This window comes from Triticum urartu, chromosome 7 (genome assembly GCF_003073215.2).
Source record: "Triticum urartu cultivar G1812 chromosome 7, Tu2.1, whole genome shotgun sequence".
Classification (NCBI taxonomy): Eukaryota; Viridiplantae; Streptophyta; class Magnoliopsida; order Poales; family Poaceae; genus Triticum; species Triticum urartu.
The window spans coordinates 704,074,215-704,094,325 of record NC_053028.1 but is presented as its reverse complement, the minus strand read 5'-3'; the positions used below and the strand labels follow the sequence as shown (position 1 = coordinate 704,094,325).

Genomic DNA, 20,111 nt, shown 5'->3' with positions numbered 1-20,111 from the left:
AGAGATTAGACTAGCTGCCGATAGCTCACCCTCACACTCATATAGTCCATGCATGAGTACAATGACAATGATAGGGTCTCAACTCTCAAGTGTGTACCTCTATGTATAGCCCACTAAAATACTTGATAATATGCACTAGCAACTTGCTAGTGTGGTTAACGGCCGCCAGTCATGGTGGAAGCACACACCATTTCTCTCGGCGGAGCTTCGGCGACGACGACAGTGAAGAAGAGCTTGCGATGAGGCGATCTTTGTACATTTTCCTTCTTTGGGGAGGGGGGGGGGGGGGGGGGGGCTTTTTTTTTTTTTTGGGGGGGGGGGGGGGGGGGGGGGGGTCCTTTCTACTGTTATGTCCCTTTCTGCGTTTCTTCTCGGTGCATGCAGCGGAACACGCACACAATATCTGTAGTGTACGGTGTATATGCATGCAGCAGCATCGACCTCCCCGGCAGCCGGCCGGTGGCGTGTAGGCCGGCTCCGACGAACCATGGTCACCACGATCCTGGATGGATGGAGCGTGCTTGTCATCTGAGCTCCTACTACTCCTCCTCGCCGTCTCCGGAGGCGGAGCAGGAGGCGCCGCCGCAGGTGCTTGCGGCGACGTCGGTGACGCGCAGTCCAGTGTCGTAGACCGCGCCGGCCTGCCACTCCGCGGGGAGCACTACACCTTCGGCTCGAAGCCACTTGCCGCCGGAGCCGGCGGTCACGACGAGCCGGAGCCTCAACGGGCCGGCCGGCGTGCGGGACGTGCGCCACACGCCCGGCGACCCCTCGCGCTGCGTCATGTACTGCCATGTGGTCAGCGACGGCGCGGCGGTACTCTGGGTCGTGGCAGTGGCACCAGGAATTTCCGCCCGCGCCACCTCGACGGCGACGATGTCGGTCTGGCCGCCCTGGTAGAGGAACCTGACGGCGAGGTGGCCCTTGTCCCTGCTGCTCGTCTCCTCCACCCTCACCGCAAGGTTTTTGCTTTTATAAGCGCAAGGTATCCTCCTGAAGTCGACGTCGACGGCCGGCTGACCATCGGCACCAGCAGTAGTCAAGGCGGCGAAGGCGTCCTTGGTAAGCATGAACCGCTCGCCCCCGCCTGTGCTGTTCGTCTCCGGCACGTCGGCGACGACGACGACCTTGACGCCGTCCTTCGCGCACGCGCTCCGGCCCCTGCACCTCAGCTGGTAGCAGGCGCCGCAGGCCTGGCCTTGGCGGAAAAAGCCGGTGTTGACGGCCGCAATGTGGAAGCTCCCGTCAGCAAGCTCAGCTGCCGCTGCCGGGCCACCGTACCCGCACGCGGCTCCGGTGATGGTGGCATCGGGAGGCAGGAGGGAGGCGGTGGACCACCGAGGGCACCAGTCGCAGCGGTGCGAGGGACTAGCAGAGTAGCAGGCCACTGGGGACACCAAGACGAGGAAAAGTAGAAGGTGGGCAAATGCGACGGCGGTGGCCATGGTGGAAAATGGAGAATGGAGAAGATAGCTAGCTATGGAAAGCAAGGTGCAAGGTGCTTAATTAGTCTCGTCCGATTAGGACATGGATACACGATATATAGATGGCTGGATGGATGTGCCTGTCGCTGCACGAAAGCTGGCCCGCCATTTTATTTTGACTAGTACGTATAACCAACCGTGTACGTGCAAATTGTATGGCTCTCAATCGTGTCCATGATATCTTTTTTCTTTTCTTTGATGGAGTGTCCATGGTGTCTGAAAACTATAAAAATATGACATACTATGCTCAAGAAAAATGATTGCAATTTCATGTTAAATTGCACTAGATTTTAATATCACATAATTACATTGTAAGTATATTTTGTCCAAAACCATTGGATATACGATTTCTTTGAAAGTTCAGCAGCTACGCCTAAGCACCCCAATGTTGATCCACATATTTGCTCCAGCATCTGTCCATGGACTGGGACAGTCCTTGGATACGGATTCATCAAGCATTGTCCTCATACATTTCAAACACCTTTTCAACTAACCAGACAAAATTTGCAAACACGGCATATTTTCATATAAACCGGAAGAGATTCATGCAAACAGGGAGATTTTTCATTATATTTCGAACATTAAAAAAGAAAGAGTGTTCCAGCATCCTACGACAGTGGTCGTCTTCGTCCACTTCCTTTATATTCTGCATCAGCGACAGCGTCCTCCATCTGCCGTCTTCATGAATGATGGAGGGGTTCAAGACCCGTGAAGTGGAGGTGTGGTCTCCGGTGGAGAAGAGTAGAACATGGGAGACGGACAGGCCCACTTGGGACACAACACCCTGCCGCCTCGCATGCCCTACTCATTCTCAAAGGAGTCTGCGACCTGTCCGTTGCTGACGCCGGTGGACGTGATTTCGACGATGGACGTGGAAGGTCCGTCACTGTCCACCTGCCACGTGCGACCCCGAAAGATGGACGGCGACGGGTACACACAGCTGTCGACTGTGTCCGGCTGCCCCGAAATTTCGTTGCGAGCGGCGCGCACAACCTCGTAGAGCACATGCTGCTCCGCTATGAAATTCGAGTGAGCCGTGGCAATGGTGGCCATGGCCACCTCGCTTACGTGCTCACCATAGATTTGGCCCTCCGCCATCCGGTGCTGCTCAAGGAGGAACCGGTTGTACCTTTGCTCCTCGTGCGTCTATTGGAACGCCGCATAGGAGCTAGCGCAGGCTGCTCCTCCTCCGCCATGGCAGCATCTTAGTGCACCTGCACCTGCTCCATGGTCAGGCCGGCAAGCACCTGCGCCGTGTCGCCGGAGCACATGGGGTCGTCGCCGAGCTGGCCGGCATGCCCTACTCGTTCCCAGGTGGCTCCAAGGGCGGCCACCTCATGCTTTATCTCCGGCGACAGACTATACCACGGAACGTGACTGCTCGCGGTCATAGTCGATGTGGAGAAAAGGAGGGCGTGTACTGGTGCGGAGTTAGCCGGGTGTGGCCGCCTTTAAATAGCGGATTCTGATGAGGCCAAGTGTCTGGGTGCGTCAATGCGCGGCGGTGGAGTTGGTTCCTTGATCAGCGAGCCTGCTTAATGACAGCATACAGACGGACGGGCGTGGTAGATATCCATCCCGCCCTGTATAACATACGTCTCTCCGGCATTGAACAGACGCAGACACCGAGGACGCGGCGCGGTCGATGCTCTTGGCCGGCATGCCGCTTCAATGCCGGCGCCGGTGAGAGGTCGCATCCGCTCTGAACCGGCCACGGCATGTATTGTTGCACAACATATGTACGCACGTATTGGACTCGAACTTCAGTTTAACTAAAACAAATGTTGGTTGATTAATCAACCAAGGAAGATCTTCACATCTGCATTAACAAGAGATAAATGGATCGACCGAGTTAAGTTGGAAGCAGGAGTAGATCAGATCGTCAGGAGAACCTCTGTTAGAGCTCTGAGCTAAGCGTGGCTTAGATGTTTTTCGATGCCACTAACTAGCGAATGCCAGATTTTTAAGCAATCTCAACAAACGCTCTTAGGATCGTCGGATCTCGATCGAATGCATGAAACTCTTTTTTGTTCTACATGGCAATTTTTTGCTTTAGAGGATGGCAAATCGCTTGTAACAGTACAGTAATTTTTATCTATTTTCACATGACAATTCTGGGCATTCGCTCAGAAATCAATCTTCGTTTTTTTAAACATTTTTGACGTTTTTTCAGGGGAATCTTAGATGGTTAGGTTTCTTATGATGAAATCAGTCCATCGAAATTTGAGTTTTAGACTTGATATGGATGCTCGCATATTTTATTAATTTATTTCAGGCTCTCCGACGCTATTAATTATTCCAGAGGTATGACGTGTCCGTCGACTAGAGATCTGCATGTCGGCTCAGTCTTTTGGATGTACTTATAGGCATAAGGTTTGTGTGTGTTCATAAAAGTGAGTGTGCGTATATCTCTTGTTTAAAGAAAAAGAAAATTGAGATTAATTTTGATCATTTGCAGCGGACGGAGAACTGGAGATCCCGTAGCTGTGTCAGAAAAATGCTTTACTCGATCAAGAGGCTGCTTAGTATTCTGACGCTGGCGCTGCAGCCTGCAGATATCGGACCTGGCAGATTTGATCCCCGAAGAATATACGACTACTTGCTACTTGAATGCACGTTACCTTAGTGGAGTACCAGTGGCGATACGTACGCTTATAATGAGTCAATCATGTTCAACGATATGCATGCATGGGCGCGAGGTATCTCTAGGATTTGGCCGGCGCCCGTCTCACGCGCTCACCCACCCACTATGCCTGCGTGCACGTCCCATTCAGAGAAGAAATGCACGGCAATGATCAGTCCCGGGTGCATGCAACTGGCCACTAACGTCCACGCACCAGCACCGGCTAGTTCCCATGATGTCATGGAGGGCGCACCATATGTACGACTAGCCCACCACATTGGCTGGCTAAATATCCATGGATTACCACGTGACTCATGTAATAAGCACATTAGTAGAAAACGGAGCTTTAAAATCGGTTCGTAAGGGCTTTTAGTGTCGGTTCCATAACCGGCACTAAAGGGTGGACACTAAAGCCCCCCCTCCCCTTTAGTACCGGTTCGGCACGAACCGGGGCTAAAGTGCCACCACGTGGCGTGAGCTCGCGCCCTGGTATGGGCGACCTTTAGTACCGGTTGGTGTTACCAACCGGTACTAAAGGTTTTTTTATTTTTTTTTGAAAATTTTGGAAAAAATTAGTCTCTAATCACCTCTCTTAACTGCTCAAGTATGGATCACTCATTCCAAATCGCCTAACTTCCCGGTCGGTCACCCATCCTCTCACTCCCCCAGCTGAGCACGCTTAACTTCGGAGTTCTATTCCCCCTACATTCCAAGTCTGCACTTGTTGTTTTCCTGACAAATGTAAGCTGTCAATCCTATTAACCCTCAGCAGTTTAGCTTGAGCATTAGGTCACACGTTTCACCGTTTGAGTTTGAAACTATTATTCTAAAAAACAGTAATTATTTAGTAACACTAATATTTCTTGAATAAGGTTGACCATAGTTTGACCACAGTTTGATCATAGTTTGACCAGATTTGATCAAAATTCAAAAAATTGAAATAATTATTTAGTAACACTAATATTCTTGAATAATTATGTAGTAACATTAATACTTCTTGAATAAGTAGTTTGACCAGATTTAACCAATTTTTTTTTGAAAAAACTGAAATTTGACCATATCTTTTTTTCCTTTTGGAAATTGAGGATTCTAAAAAATTGCAAATAGGCCGTAGGCCGTCAAAATCGGATGCGAATTTTCTTGCTGAATTTTTTGAAATGGCGATACACGGGGGGGAGGGGGGGTAGAGTTTGAAAATTGCCCTATAGTGCCGGTTTGTCTCTCTAACTGGGACTATAGGTTAAGACTCTTTAGTGCCGGTTGGTGACACAAACCGGTACTATAGGTTAGACCTTTAGTACCGGTTTGTGTCACAAACCGTCACTAAAGAGGCTCGTGGGGCCCTGGCCTGACGCCAGCCTGCCACCACCCCTTTAGTACCGGTTCGTGGCACGAACCGGTACTAAAGGTTCATTACGAACCGGCACTAATGCATAGCCATTTGAACCGGCACTAATGGTCACATTAGTGCCGGCTCAAATACAAACCGGGGCTAAAGGGGTGAACATTTGACCCTTTTTCTACTAGTGGCAATCCAAACTATTTGAAAAGAAAACTACTTGTGAGTTGCGACGGATTAACATAGTAGGCTGTTTCGATGTGCCGGTCATAGCTGCAGTCCATTCCACGCCCTTCGCCTCTGATTACAATTTTTTACTTTGTGAAAAACGGCAAAGACTATATATTAAGTAGTAAACCGTCATGAAAATAACTTTATAAAATTTGAAAAATAGCACAAAATTTTTGAAGGTTTCAAAGTCTTCTTCCTCCTACATCCATCGATGACACACCGCGAGAAAAGCTCGTTGCTCCCTCTGAGCCTTGGTCTCAAGGGAGCAAACTTGTTGAAACACAACAACTTCTAGATGTTGTGGCCAGAAAGTTGTCTGTTTACTCAAGAAGATGATGCCGACCGCAATCTACATCGTAAATCGCTATCCCAAAGAAGAAACACCGGAGAGAGCCTGAATAACACCAAAAACCAAAGCAAGAGCCCTCGCGCTGGCAAGAGCCAGCATCCACCGCGTGTCTCCATGGCCCTAAGGCCACAAAAGACGAGGTAGATTGGCGGCGATGCCAGCGGGAGGCGGGGAAACCCTAAATGCCTAGGAGCTTTTCATTCTCTATAGTAGAAAAAACCTTACCCAAAGAAATATATCTATAGATACACCACCACCACATGCCTTCCAATGATGCCAAGAAGTACCATCTGAACAAGCATAAGGACGGGGAGAAATTATTCCATGCCAACAGAGGGCCCTTCACCTCACAACCAATGACTAAGGGCCGAAACATAAACTAAAACCTCACCTTACCACCGCCGGTCCAAAACAGCGGGGTCCCCACCGCCTTCCATCACCGAGGTGACAGATGGAGGGAGAAGGGTCCCATGATCTCGCCGAGGAGGGGGTAGATCGCCGTCGCAGCCCTAGCTCCTAGATTTCCCCCAGAGGGAGGAGGAAAAACCATACACACATATCTTTTCTTTTGGGGTGTGTGCCACTAATTGTGTATGCTCTAAACAGTGTCATTTTATTTTCCGTGGAAAATAATTCCACAATGTATATTTTTTCAAAAATCGTCAAACCCATTTGCATTTTCAACAAATTAAGTTGTTCGCTGGAGACGGCGTAAGGTCGAATAGGTAATCTGCTTTGACGTAATCTTACATGTTCTCTGGTGTCGCCATCAGCTAATCTTCTTCCATTTGTTGGTGATCACGTTTGTATATATACCGAGAGCCACATGCTCAAACCGTCTGAGAAGTATATTCACAAGTACATCATGTCTGCCATGATGATTTCTAATCTATGTGCTAAAGAGGAACCCTAATCGGCATATCGTTTTTCCTCTCGTCCTGGCGGCTGGTACCCTAGCCGCCGCTAGGAGGCCAATCTTCTAGCGCCATCCTCCGGTGGCTCCCCCCCCCCCCCCCCCCCACCGGAGACCTCGGTCGTCGGTGGTGTGGGGGGTCGCCAGATCCATGCGTGTGGATCGTTTTTACTCTCCCGTAGTCTAGGTTTTTAGTCTGTTCATCATCTTGGCTTCGGTGGCGACGATGACGGCGCTGAATAATGATTCTTGGATCCATCCCTGACTAGGCCATCGGTCCTATGGTTGGGGATGAATTTGGAAACCAGTATGTTCAATCAACGCTGGCGTGGCAGCGGTGGCATCCTCGTGGTGGACCTCTGTCCTCGGACTCTACCGTTGCGACGACGTTTGCTCCAGCGTCGGCGCGGAGCTTGGGAGGTAGTCCAGGAGCGGATGCAGATTGTGGTCTGCATCAACGACATCTGGAAGACGGAACATGTGTTGGGTCCATGGTTCATGGATGGCAGGTATGGTTTCCTCCTTCGGTGTCTTAGTCGTGGTGGGGTACCAGATCTGGAGTACGATGGCGTGTTCGGGGTGGGTCTGATTCGTTCAAAGGCAAGGGCTTCATTTTTTGTGAGCCACCTTGGAGGTCCGTAAAGCTGCATATCAGCGGTGGAGCCGCTTCTAGCTCAGGTGAGGAGGTGATCCGTCATTCTTTTCTTTGGTGGCTGCTATCGTTGTGCCGGAGTCAAGTGACGGGCGTTGGCGTCAAGCTCAGAGATGTTCTGCTATCTTTTCAGTTTTATCATGTCGGTCCTTACGTGACTTGTATTTTAATCATTATAGTATGAATGAGACACATATTACCATACAAAAAATTAATCTATGTGCTAACATCTGGCATAATAGTTTCCCTAAGGCAACTGGTGAGAACGATCTCCATGATTACGCTAAACCACCTTTGAAACAACATACGTGAATTATACTTTACTACAGTTCTTGAGAGTCATGCCATCTTTGTTTCATAGTATCTGATCCCTGACAGGTTGGATCCCTGAATATTCGAAATAGCAAGACTAATCAATGGTTGATACGCAGTCATACAAAAATGATTAGTTAGCAGCTATGGACGGTTGCTTGAACACACTTGTTTTTCTTTTCTTAATCTTATTCTATGGAGAGAAAAAACAGCTTCGAGCGGAGACTTTCTATTTTTCCAAATTGCAAGCATTGATTCTTCATTTCAACTAGCTCACCAATAATAGCATCTAGCTGGGAATTAATTTGGTTTCATTCACAGACCAATATCTTCGAGATTGTTTAGTATTTATCATGACATATTTGATTCGTCTGATAAGAAAAGAAAATAGCCAACATATCAGCAATGCCACATGCTGCACCAATGCAACACATGCTCCATATCACAAATCAAAAGTATCCTAACGGAAAATAAACCATACGCAAAAGTATCCTAACATGTTATAAATGTGTATGCGTGCATGTGTGCCAACTAATTTGGTAGGATTCCAGGCGCATTTGTATCGTAATGGCTTTTCAAGTATGGATGTGGTTTGATTCACAAGATTTAGACCCTTGTTTTTTTTTTTGCGAAGTTCCATTTGTACTATATTTAGTGAATGATACTTCTTCTCCAAAATAGTTTTTCCAATTGAACGATTTCAAAGACACATAACATTCCAAACATGTATTTTTGTTGTTGTTGTGGAAATCATGCATCCTTCTTCATATTCCAGTGCGTTTAGAAACCCTGCCAAAAGGTAAGCTGTTGAGCCATTGTCATGGGGGGAGCTAGAGGACCAGATTACGAGAATCACTGAATGTTTACCCCGCTAGGACGACGGCCGACACCAACGACCAAGACGACTAGCTGAGTGGACACTGTAATATTGGCACAACGTCTGTACGCATCAATCGTTCTACATATGGTTCACGGTTAAGGCCAGTTCCTTTGAGACTTATGGGTATAGTGGCAGAGCTACATAGGGCCAAAGCTGTGCAATGGCCCGCCCAACGCAAACGAAAAATAGTGAAACATGAGGGCAAATTAGACCATCGAGGGCAATTTGTATGTGTTTTTCTCTATCCTAGCTCGCACATGCCTGCCCAGGTTTTCCTAGCTAGTTCCGCCACTGTATGGAGCTGCCCTATACCTAGCTTATTATGTCCCTATCCAAAATAAACAGAACGTGTGTGCACACGTATTGAACACAAAGTTTAATTGACTAAAGCAGTTGTCGATTCGGCTAGAAAAAGCAGCTGTTATGAATATGGTCATTATTGTACTTTGTCGAGAGAGCGGCGTCATCAGATTTGCCATGAAAAATAGTTTTGCACATTTATATTTTAAAAATCATTTAGTCACTTGTGTTTTAAAACAAATTGTTCACCGGAGACCACATAAGGTCCAAAAGGTGATCCACTTTGACATGATCTTAACTGCTAATCCGACGTCGCCTTCAACTAATCTTCTTTGATCCGCTGGTAATCCGTATTTGTATACTAGGCCACACGCGAAAACCCAAAGTTTCAGAAATCACATGTAGACGACGTGCCTCCCATGATGACACATAATCTAATCTTTGTGCTAAAACCTGGCATGATAGTTTTGCTAAGGCAGCTGGTGAGAACCAATCTCAGTGATTACGACCCACCACCTTTGAAACAACGCATACAGATTGTACTTAACTGGAGTACATTTCTCGAGGATCATGTCATCTTTGTTTGTCGATATCTGATCCCTGACAGGTTTAGATCCCTGAATACCCCAAATAGCAAATCCTAACCAATGACTGATTCGCTATCATACCAATGATTGTTAGCAGCTATGGGCAGTTCCTTGCACACATACTTGTTTTTCTTTTCTTAATCTTATTGAGTCAATCACACCAGAGGTGTCTGACCTTGTTAGAAAAGTTAGTTTGATGCTAAAGCTTGTGGCATACATTGAATCAGTGACAGAACCTGGCTTGGGCGTTCATCTACGGTGGCAATCACGTTTGTATACGCATAGAGTGATGATGAGGCGAGCCAACATGGCGCGGCCCAGTGTCAGTCACGGGAAGGCACGGCGAGGGCGTGTTTTTTTAATCCCCCCTAGAATTTTATTTTTCTCACAAAAAACCCCTTGATTTTTCTCCTGAAAAACAATGAACATCACATACAACATGTTGGGCCGCACAGGGTCGAACATACAACATGTTGTCAAAATGGGATTTCTACCCTTAATGGCCTGCAGCGGAGTACGCACATAAGGCTTAAATGGGCTGCAGTCACCGCGTCCCGTTTACACATGTTAGTTTTTTTCTTTTTAAGAATTCTGTAAAAATACATATATTAAAATAATATACATACATATAAAATAAATTATTTAAAATAATGTTCATACAATTATAAAAATATATTTGAAAGAGTGTTTATGTAATTTGAAAAAATCTTAGTAAAATAATGTTCATGAAATTATAAATTTTTTTCCTATTGAAAATAATTTCTTGTTATCCTTCAAAATATTCCCATATTATTTATAATTTTATATATTTAAAATTATATATATTTAAAATAATATTTATGCAATAGAGTAATTTTCATGAATAATGAAAAAATTATTAATATATTCAGAAAAATATTCATGTATTTTCAGCCTGTATTTATGCATTTAAAAAAATATCCATGTATTCACTTTACGAGAAATATTATTATTACTAAAATTAATATTCATGTAATATCTAAAAACATTTAATTATTATTTGAAGAAACTATTTATATTATTTAACTAATAAATATAAATTATAATACTATACATGAATAAAAAAACTATCATGTTAAAATGGGCCGCGATAACTGCAGCCCATTTAAGCCCCATATGGGTGCTTGCCTATAGGTCAATAAGATGGGAACCCCTATTTCTTGCTTTAAACAAGCGCAGGGAGAAGCCTCGCGTCGCGGAGCGCCAGATGAGCCAGCCCAGCCGCGCGGGAGGCCGCGGCCTGTTTGTTTTATTTGTTTTATGTTTTCTGTTCTCGTTTTTTTCTTTATTTTTGTACTTTTCTTTATACTTAAAATATTATATATATATAAACTCTTAAAAAACATTTGAAAATTCAGACCAAGTATTTGAAAAATGTTTAATAAGTATTAAAAAATGTTGAACAAGTATTTGAAAATTTTGAATAAGTATTAAACACTATTGAAGGAGTATTTGAAAAATGGTGAACATGTATTTGAAATTTTTTGCTTAAGTATTGAAATGTGGAACAATTATTTGAAAATGTTAAATAAGCGTTCGGACAATGTGGAACGTGTATACGAAATATGTTGATTACTTATTAAAAAAATGGAAGATGTAGAGTGAAAATGAAAAAAAACATAAGTAAAAACAAAAGAAAAAATTGGAGAAGAAAAATGGAAAAAATGGAGAAGAAAAAAAGAAAATACAAAAATACAAAAATAAACTAATGTAAAGCCAACTCTTTGAACCTCAAGTAGGACACGCGCTGATAGTTTACAAGAAGGTTATGTTGGCTTAGTGGCTAGCGGAGTCGCGCTGCAGACTGGATTTCCACGCTAACAGGCCAGCCGAATAGGTACAGTGCGGGGGGATTTGCTTCAGCGAGACAAGATCACAAGAAGCAGCAGCACTCGCTCAAAGCGAGAAATAGCACAGTAGATGCACGCCGAAGCCAAGATATGTCACCGACTCAATGTATGCCACAAGTTTTAGCACCAAACTAATTTTTCTCACCAAGTTCAGACACCTGTGCTGTTATTGGCTGTCCATTTGAAGGCACCAGCATAGCATCTAGCTGGGAATTAATCCAGTTCCATTCCAGCAGGGCAACAATTTATCCTGACAATTTGATTCCTCTGATAAGAAAAGGAAAACAGCACATGGGGCAACAAATGCAGCACACAAGAGACACACGACAGTGCAACATTTATACGTATATCACAACATGGGCACTCCATTTCAGCAGGGCGCCAGCATAGCATTTCAGTCTAAAACCCTCCCCTCCATTTCATCTACTGAACAAGAGGAACCTCGGCGGCCATAACACTACATGCAGAAACTAGGATATGTGAGGATTAGTTATCAGTTTTCATGCCCCGCAGGCCAACATCTTGCGGCACCACAAGCGCATAGAGAGATTCCCAAAATTCGAGGCCTGGGGCGAGGATCAGTACCGCGGACAGGAACTACGACAGCGTCTGGATCGTACACCTCGTAATTTCCTTCTTCAAAAGCATGGGTTGATATATATGTTTATCTAAATTGTCGTCAAAAGGTCTGTTTAACTCGGCCTGTCATTCCTCTAGCCGCTGCCGAAGTCCGCCTTGTAGTTGGCGCTGGACTCCAGCTTCTTCAACTCCGTCAGCTTCCTCACCCCCTGGTAACAGCCGTTGCAGAAAATCGAGACATTATGATGGATGCCACACGTTATCTGTCATTGAATCAGAAATCGTTGGCAAAATACCACAAGTACCTTCATGAAGTCCTCGTTGATGGCGTAGTCACGCTCCGCTCGGATCGCCGCCATGCCGGCCTCTGTGCAGATGTTGCGCATGTCAGCGGCGTTGAATCCCTGAAACGCAACGACGGAGTTTACAAGTGAAGCTTTGAATGGAACGGGAGCTTTGCAAAAGTTAGGCGAGGGACTCACCTCTGCTAGCTTGGCAGCAGCTTCGTAGTTGATTTCACCGTGCTTGGCCATCCCAGCTGCATGTATCTTGAGGATTTCCAGCCTCGCTTGCTCGTTAGGAAGAGGGATTTCAATCTTGCGATCCAGACGCCCAGGGCGTAGGAGAGCAGGGTCCAGCACATCCGGACGGTTGGTCGCCATGATTATCTTCACCTGAAGGTAACCAGGAATGAAAATAGGTTTAGACTGAAAATCAATCGTCCGGAGGCACTCACAACAAGGAAATGCATGCCTTGGAATATGTACAACAGCAATTACTTTCCTGAGAAGTTCAGCATATTTTGAGCTACGAAGATAACTGACCACAGGCACAAAGGTTCAGATTTCAAGCATGTTCAATAACTAAACATACATCCAGAAACCAATATAATCAATGGGAACATTCTGAAAATAACTCACCACTGACAGAAAGGTTCAGATTTCAAGCATGTTAAATAACTAAACATTCATCCAGAAACCAATATAATCAATGGGAACATTCTAACATGACAACCGCACATGCATACAGGTCTGGATGCAACATCAATAATACTCATCCTGGGCACAGAGTCACGAAGTCTAGCAAAAGAGACATATACCTTTCCAAGTTCATCAAACCCATCTAACTGGTTTAGCAGTTCCATGAGCGTCCTTTGGATCTCGCGATCAGCACTTGTGCCTTCACTGAATCTTCTTCCTCCAAGTGCGTCAATTTCATCCATGAAGATGATGCACGGCTGGACAGAAAAATGGAACAGCAGCAGAGTTGAGTGATTAGTAACTAAGTTGGGGTTACTCTACTGGAAACAAAATGTATGGCATTGTTTATTTATACTACATTTCAGTGGTAATGTGGGTATCATTGTTAATATATATTTTAGAGATAAGTGCAACTCTAATCCAGTATCTAGTTATGTGCCATGTAAAACTCATAACCAGTTGCTCATAACTACTACTCCCTCTGTAAAGAAATATAAGATCTTTTAGAACTCTACTTTAGTGATCTAAAATATCTTATATTACTTTACAGAGGGAGTATATGTGTTTATAGTTGATAACAAAACTAGAGAAAATCAAGAAAGAAGATCAGGACAGAAGCTAGCTCTGGGGTTCTGAACATGTAGGTTATTGAAGCATAGAAGGTTTTCAGATAAAAATGAGAAGATGTTGAGTGGGGCTTACCTCGTGATTACGTGCATATGCAAACATTTCCCTTATTATCCGAGCACTCTCACCAATATACTTACCAATGACTGCACTTGAGACAACCTATTGCATACAGTACAGATTAATAATAAGAACATAAAGATATATATACAGAGGGAGAAAAACAGTTGAAGATCAATATATCTATGCGACACCTTAATAAAGTTCACATCTATGTTACTTGCAAGAGCCCTAGCCAGCAGTGTCTTCCCAGTTCCAGGTGGGCCGTAGAGGAGCACTCCCTGAAGCCAAGTGATTGTTAAGCAATATTAACTCTATTTTAATAGCCTGCGCGGTTGTGCCCTTGGAACAAACGAATGCAAGTGTATGCATTGATGAATTTACCTTGGGTGGCTTAATACCAACTCGCAGAAACAGTTCAGGGTTCATGAGCGGAAGTTCTATGGTCTCCCTAATTTCCCTGATCTGGTCAGATAGCCCTCCAACAGCAGAGAAGCTGACATTCCCTGGATCTTCATGAACCATGTTGAACACTAAAGGGTCCACCTGAAAGGAAGTAGAATTTCAAATCACGTCCTCAACACATAACATCCATTTGATTCTGGATTGCAACCAATGGAGAAACAGAAGACAGAGGTAATAAATGGGACAGGCAAAGTAACGGATGTTTCGAAACACAAATGATACCGAAACACAATTATACCTCACGCGGAAGCATGCGCACGATTGTAAGTGTGCTTGGGTCAAGACACACACGTGTGCCTGTTTTCAAGCTCTCCGTGTTCAACTTATTGCGACAGTTGACAAGGTATCGAGGACCACTCCTAACCTTGACGATAACTGCAAGTGAAGGAACATGACTTATCAGCAAGGAGGGAAATATCGATCAGACACCAAACAGAGAGATCTCGATGGCAGAAAAAGAGGAGGCTGGTCTGAAAGCTGCGGTCCACACTCACAACGCTCGCCGCCAAGCGGGCGCAACACCTCCCCCACTATCTGCCCAATGCTCTGAAACGCCTTGACATGCCCATCAGTTATCTCACGCTCCTTCCTAGCCTTCTTCAGGTTCTCTTCCCCTGCAATGGGAGAGCGTATCAAACACCGTAAACACAACAGAAGATGCCTATGGATCTCCAGCAAGAAAATTGCACAACAGTAACGAAATGCTCAAGAGAGAAAAATCAGAGATCAAATTAAAAGGAGCCTGCACGAACAGCCCTTGCTCGGGATCATCCATTTCCACGCGAACAGGCGAGAAATGGCCACTACTTGCACCAACTACAGAGCATTGCACCGAACAATATAAAGGTAAATCACTCTTGTTAGTTCCTATCACCAATCATCTTTTCCGAGCAAACAGGGCGTAAAAAGGGTGCTACCTGCATCATGCACCAGTATCACAGCACTGAACATTGTGAAAGTAAAGTGCTCTGATTCCAATCACCAGAGCAGCTAGCACAATCGTACCCGTAGAAACCCTAGACTGAAGCAAATCCTCAACTTTCCAAGGGCGAACCGCGCCCAAATTCGGAATCGACCAACTGCCCGGAGATTCTACTGTTATTTTTCTCAGTAAAAAAATAGTTATTGGGTGGTAACCACGCGATCAGCGCCAAGGAGGCGAGGGTTTATCGGCGCAAAACCCCGAAAGCAACGCGCCATCGCGGCGGACGGGAGCGAGCCGGCAGCCGGAGCGAAGGCGGGGCGCCGACTGCTCGCTCCGGTCGCCGCCTCGAGCCAGGCCGTACTGGCGGCTCGGTCGCTAGGTCTGCGCGGCGGGGGCGGGCGGGCGGGCATTGCGGCGGCGGGGGAGGACGGGGAGGTACCTGTGGTGAGGAGGGACTGGCGCTCCCGGTAGGCGAGGAGGCTGGCGCAGTACTTGGCGACGGCGGCGGCGCGGCGGGCGTCGTCGGCGGTCGCGGCCATGGTCCGTCCGGCGCGGCGGGCGGAGTGCGAGCGAGGGAGTGGGGGTGGACTCGGTTGGACCCGACCAGCTGGTCTTGCCCACCTGCTTTTCCGGGGGGCCGTCCGTCGTGTGCGCCGACTGGGCCTGGGCCTGGTGGCCTCCCATCAATCCTTGAAAAGATTCTCGAAAGAAAAGAAAACCAATCCTTCAAAACCCCACTACTTTTTGAGCATTTTGTCTTTTTTTTTTAGCATAAAACCCCACTACTAGCTTTGCCTAACTTGGTAGAAACTACAATCCTCATGTGGATGCTGAGCCCGTGCAGAGCTACTGCTCCTCCTTTAACTGCGAAACATATCCTTCAACACCGACAAGTGGTAAGCGACTGTGTTAACTTGGAATGAATTGCCAAGAGATTTGTTCCTGAATGTTGTGATGACTCCCCTTGTGTGGTCCCTTAGGAAACTGAGTAGGTAACCACGCGATCAGCGCCAAGGAGGCGAGGCTTTAGCGGTGTAAAACCCCGAAAGCAACGCGCCATCGCGGCGGGCAGAAGCGAGCCCGCAGCGGAGGCGAAGGCGGGGCACAGATTGGTCGCTCCGGTCGCTGACTCGAGCCAGGCCATACTGGCGTCTCGGTGGCTAGGTCTACGCAGCGGGGAGGGGAGGGCGGGAGGGCATCGTCGGGCATTGCGGCAGCGGGAGGGGGGGGGATGGGGAGGTACCTGTGCTGAGGAGGGACTGGCGCTCCCGGCAGTCGAGGAGGTTGGCATGGTACTTAGTGCAAAGGAATGTCATACAAGAATGTCATACAAGAATAAAGGAGGAATAATTTTTACTAGGAATGTCTCTAGGAAGTAGTATAAAGGAGGAATCGAGGAAAGCTAAACTTTCTATATGTACAAAATTAGACTCTGAAAAGAGTTGAACGCACCATAAATATACTTTTATAAAATAAAAATGAGCATGGTTCTCACAAATAAACATCTTTCATGGAAACTTAATGTTTAACACAGGTCATTCGCAAAACAAACTGTTTAACATAGATGAAGTTGTGGTTCCTGCAGGTAAAAATTAAACGATAGAACACACACTAAATTTTTACGCTACATCCTCGCATAGCCAGCTTTATGGCACCATGATTCTGAAGCAATGGTAAAACAAAGAAGATTGCTCACCCTCCAAACCATCACGGTGGTGTGCCAGTTATTCCGGTAAGGTTGCTACATGGTTTGCCCCCAATCGCCAAGTCACAGACGCCAAAATTACTAACGAATGCCGCAATTCTATCATCACTGAGAGATTTCACGTCAAAATCTCAATTAATGTGCTAGTCTGAGTCAGATCTCATCAATCCTTCAAAATCCCTCGTACTAGCTTTGCCTAACTTTGTATAAACTACAATCCTCATGTGGATTCTAAGCCCATGCAGAGCTACCTCTCCTCCTTTAATTGAGAAACATACCCTTCAACACCGACAAGTGGTAAGCAACTGTATCAACATGGAATGAATTGCCAAGAGAATTGTTCTTGGATGTTGTGATGACTCCCCTTGTGTGGTCCCTTAGAAAACTGAGTAGGTATTCAACCTCATCTGGCTCCAAATGGGCAACCTTGTTCTTCGCAACCCATACAAGGTTTCATTTTCTGCACTCATCCACGACATATTTTTGAACACTTTGACATGGTGGATTTTCTGCCCTGGACTCTTTCTATTTATTTCGCACTTGCCACACATGTCCACAAGGAATCGAGTTAACTTCTCAGGTCCCTAGAAGACCACAACTTCATATAATGAGGAAAGATCTCAAATTTGGACTTTGGACGGACATGCAAGAGAGGAAATCTATTCTCAATTGAAATATTATCGATATATCCTCTTTTTAAAGCAGTTGCGCACAAGTGCTTAGAATCCACAAACTCTGGATCAATTCCACACAAGAATCTAGAGAAAAGAATCCCATACACCTTTTCGAGCTAGTGCCACATAAGAAAGGTAGCCCAATAGCTTGTTGAGAAAGAGGGCTTGCTCACCAAGCTATTTGGCTACCGTTCTTCCATAATGAAAATGTGGCACTATATCCAGAAGATGTATGGGAAACAATTTCAAGATTCTTGTATGACATTGAACCTGAGTTTGTGGACTCAAAGAACTTGTGGGCAGCTGCTAGAAAAGGAGGATATATCCATAATTTCCTAGTTGAGAATAGATTTCTTGTCTTGCCTCTCCTTGGAAATACCATATTTGAGGCATTTACTCATTATATGAAGTGGTGGCCTTCTTGGGACTCGAGAACTTAACTCAATTCCTTACAAACATGTATGCAAAGTGCGAAATAAATAGAAAGAACTTATTGTACTTTTTGTAAGCTTAAGAAATCTACCATCTCAAAGTGTTCAAAATATGTCATGGATCAGTGCATAAAATGGAACCTTGTATGGGTTGGAAAGAACAAGGTTACCCCTTTGGAGCCAGATGAGGTGGAACACCTACTCGGTTTCCCATGGTACCACACAAGGGGACTCAGCATGGCATCCATGAACAAATCTCTTGGCAATGCATTCCAAGTTGACACAGTTGCTTATCACTTCTCGGTGTTGAAGGATATGCTTCCCACTTGTGTTATTGTGCTATGATTAGCACCATAGGGTAAGCCAAGTTGCAGAATCACATGGAAAACTACCTCATACATGAGAAGTAGCTCGAATAATGCATTTGCTCATTATGGCCTAAAATAAAAATGCTTTGGTTGAAATAGCATGTGCAAACAAACATATAATAAATGAAATGAAATTATCTGGTTCTAGCATTACCATTCTCCTTAATGCCTTCATGACAATCTCTTTTGGGAAACCCATTAATACATATCCTTGAACCAATGAAGTGGATGTTGCTTCTCCAACGACCCACTCATCAGAATCCTTCTAACAATCACATGGACAAATATCACATAATGATCATAATAATAAAAAGTTAATAACAAACCATGGCTAGTTTCTATGCCTAAAGAATAATTTTTCTATCAATTACTACAAGTTGTACCATCTTGGATGAGCCATCATAATCCAAGTTCCTTATGGCCAGAGCCAACGAGGGTTCCTTCGCAACATGACTTTCCCAATGAAGCCTATCAATGTCATCGCTGTCGTTAATCCAGTCATGTGATATGAGTTAAGCACGGAAGAAGGTAAATAAAAAAACCAAACTGCTAGCAAAGAAAATATAGAGAGGAATATAACACAATGGAAGAATTTTTGTTGTGCCACAAGCCCCGAATGACCACAAGTTATCATAATTGTAATATCTATACAAATCCGCACAATCAGAATCAATTCTAGAGTCTATAACACATAAAAAGGAAGAAGACAATGCCCTCTTTTTTCACTGAACAAAATTGCAGACACGAACTAGTAAATTGACTTCATAGTATAAGAAACGGACCAAGAGCAAACCAACCAATGCCACATGAAATCCGGTGATTGCTACATGGTCAAATTAGCACATGCTAAGGCCATATCCAATTCTACAGTTTGGGGCACATTGTGGAAAGGGGAAACATACTTTTTTTTGATCGAACAAACCACCAAAATTAACCTCTTATGGAAGGCAAACCATCGATGGAGAGATACATCAACAGTAAAAACGTGAGACGGTCCCAATATCGAAATGGTGATTTTGTTTGATTTGATTCTGTTGTAGAAAACAAAAAAGGTATTTCTGAGCGTTTTGAGTTAATGGAAATTTTACATGTTACAAAGAATTCCGAGGAAAAATTTCAATGAAAGGCATCCCTGGCATAAAAATCATCAATAACTCCAGTTCTCCATCTAAATTCTTTCGAATCAAGCGCCCCAAGGCTTTCCCAAACAGAAAAAGGAGAGAAAACCTACCACCTTTGATCTATCAAGATGCGCACACCCCTGTGACCCTTCGAATATCTCACTCCCTAGTGAAGAGGAATAGGTAGAGGATGACATGATCACAAGGAAGGGCTGAGGCGGGTCTGCGAAATAAAGTGTGATGACAGAGTGAAAGTCACACTTCTGAGGCGATGAAAGAGGAGGAGGCGAGCACTGGAAAGAGTGGAGGCGGAGGAGGACAGCATGATTGCTCTTTGCTGCCCCTATATGCTTTAGACCTAGGAGCGTATTATGGTAGGTAATTAAAGCCCATGAATTGGAAAGATATCCACGAGAGAATAATTCACTTATTATGGCATAAAGATCGCAATCAGGGAAGATTTTCTTCTTGTATCTTTCCAAATCATCCAAATTGTATATTATCTTTCCAAATACTAGTAGGCTTTAGAATATCTCCCTAAATCATCGACGTTAACTACCTGCCACATTTTTCTCGGGTAAATTACATTTATGGTACTTGTAATTGTTGGCGCGTGATAAAAACATCCTCAAACTTAT

The 20,111-nt window shown here is 45.0% G+C and overlaps 2 protein-coding genes and 2 pseudogenes across 2 annotated transcripts; 1 reads left to right on the top strand and 3 right to left on the bottom strand.

Annotated features, from left to right (window-relative positions):
- Positions 1 to 328: 328 nt before the first annotated feature.
- Positions 329 to 1,682, bottom strand: LOC125522063 (expansin-like A4). The gene has a single exon (XM_048687134.1). The coding sequence runs from the start codon at positions 1,443 to 1,445 to the stop codon at positions 540 to 542; it is 906 nt and encodes a 301-aa protein (XP_048543091.1). The 5' UTR covers positions 1,446 to 1,682; the 3' UTR covers positions 329 to 539.
- Positions 1,683 to 11,980: 10,298 nt separating this feature from the next.
- On the bottom strand, positions 11,981 to 15,803 carry LOC125521565 (26S proteasome regulatory subunit 10B homolog A-like). The gene is made up of 10 exons (XM_048686630.1): positions 15,614 to 15,803; positions 14,744 to 14,863; positions 14,488 to 14,624; positions 14,169 to 14,330; positions 13,979 to 14,065; positions 13,800 to 13,886; positions 13,217 to 13,354; positions 12,600 to 12,791; positions 12,423 to 12,521; positions 11,981 to 12,326 (listed from the first exon to the last, which is right to left on the bottom strand). Exons 1-10 carry the CDS (start codon positions 15,711 to 15,713, stop codon positions 12,252 to 12,254), a joined length of 1,197 nt encoding a protein of 398 aa, XP_048542587.1. The 5' UTR covers positions 15,714 to 15,803; the 3' UTR covers positions 11,981 to 12,251.
- A 1,017-nt stretch (positions 15,804 to 16,820) lies between these two features.
- Positions 16,821 to 17,709, bottom strand: LOC125519509 (annotated as a pseudogene).
- Positions 17,710 to 17,726: 17 nt separating this feature from the next.
- LOC125519508 lies at positions 17,727 to 18,329 on the top strand (annotated as a pseudogene).
- The last annotated feature ends 1,782 nt before the right edge of the window (positions 18,330 to 20,111 follow it).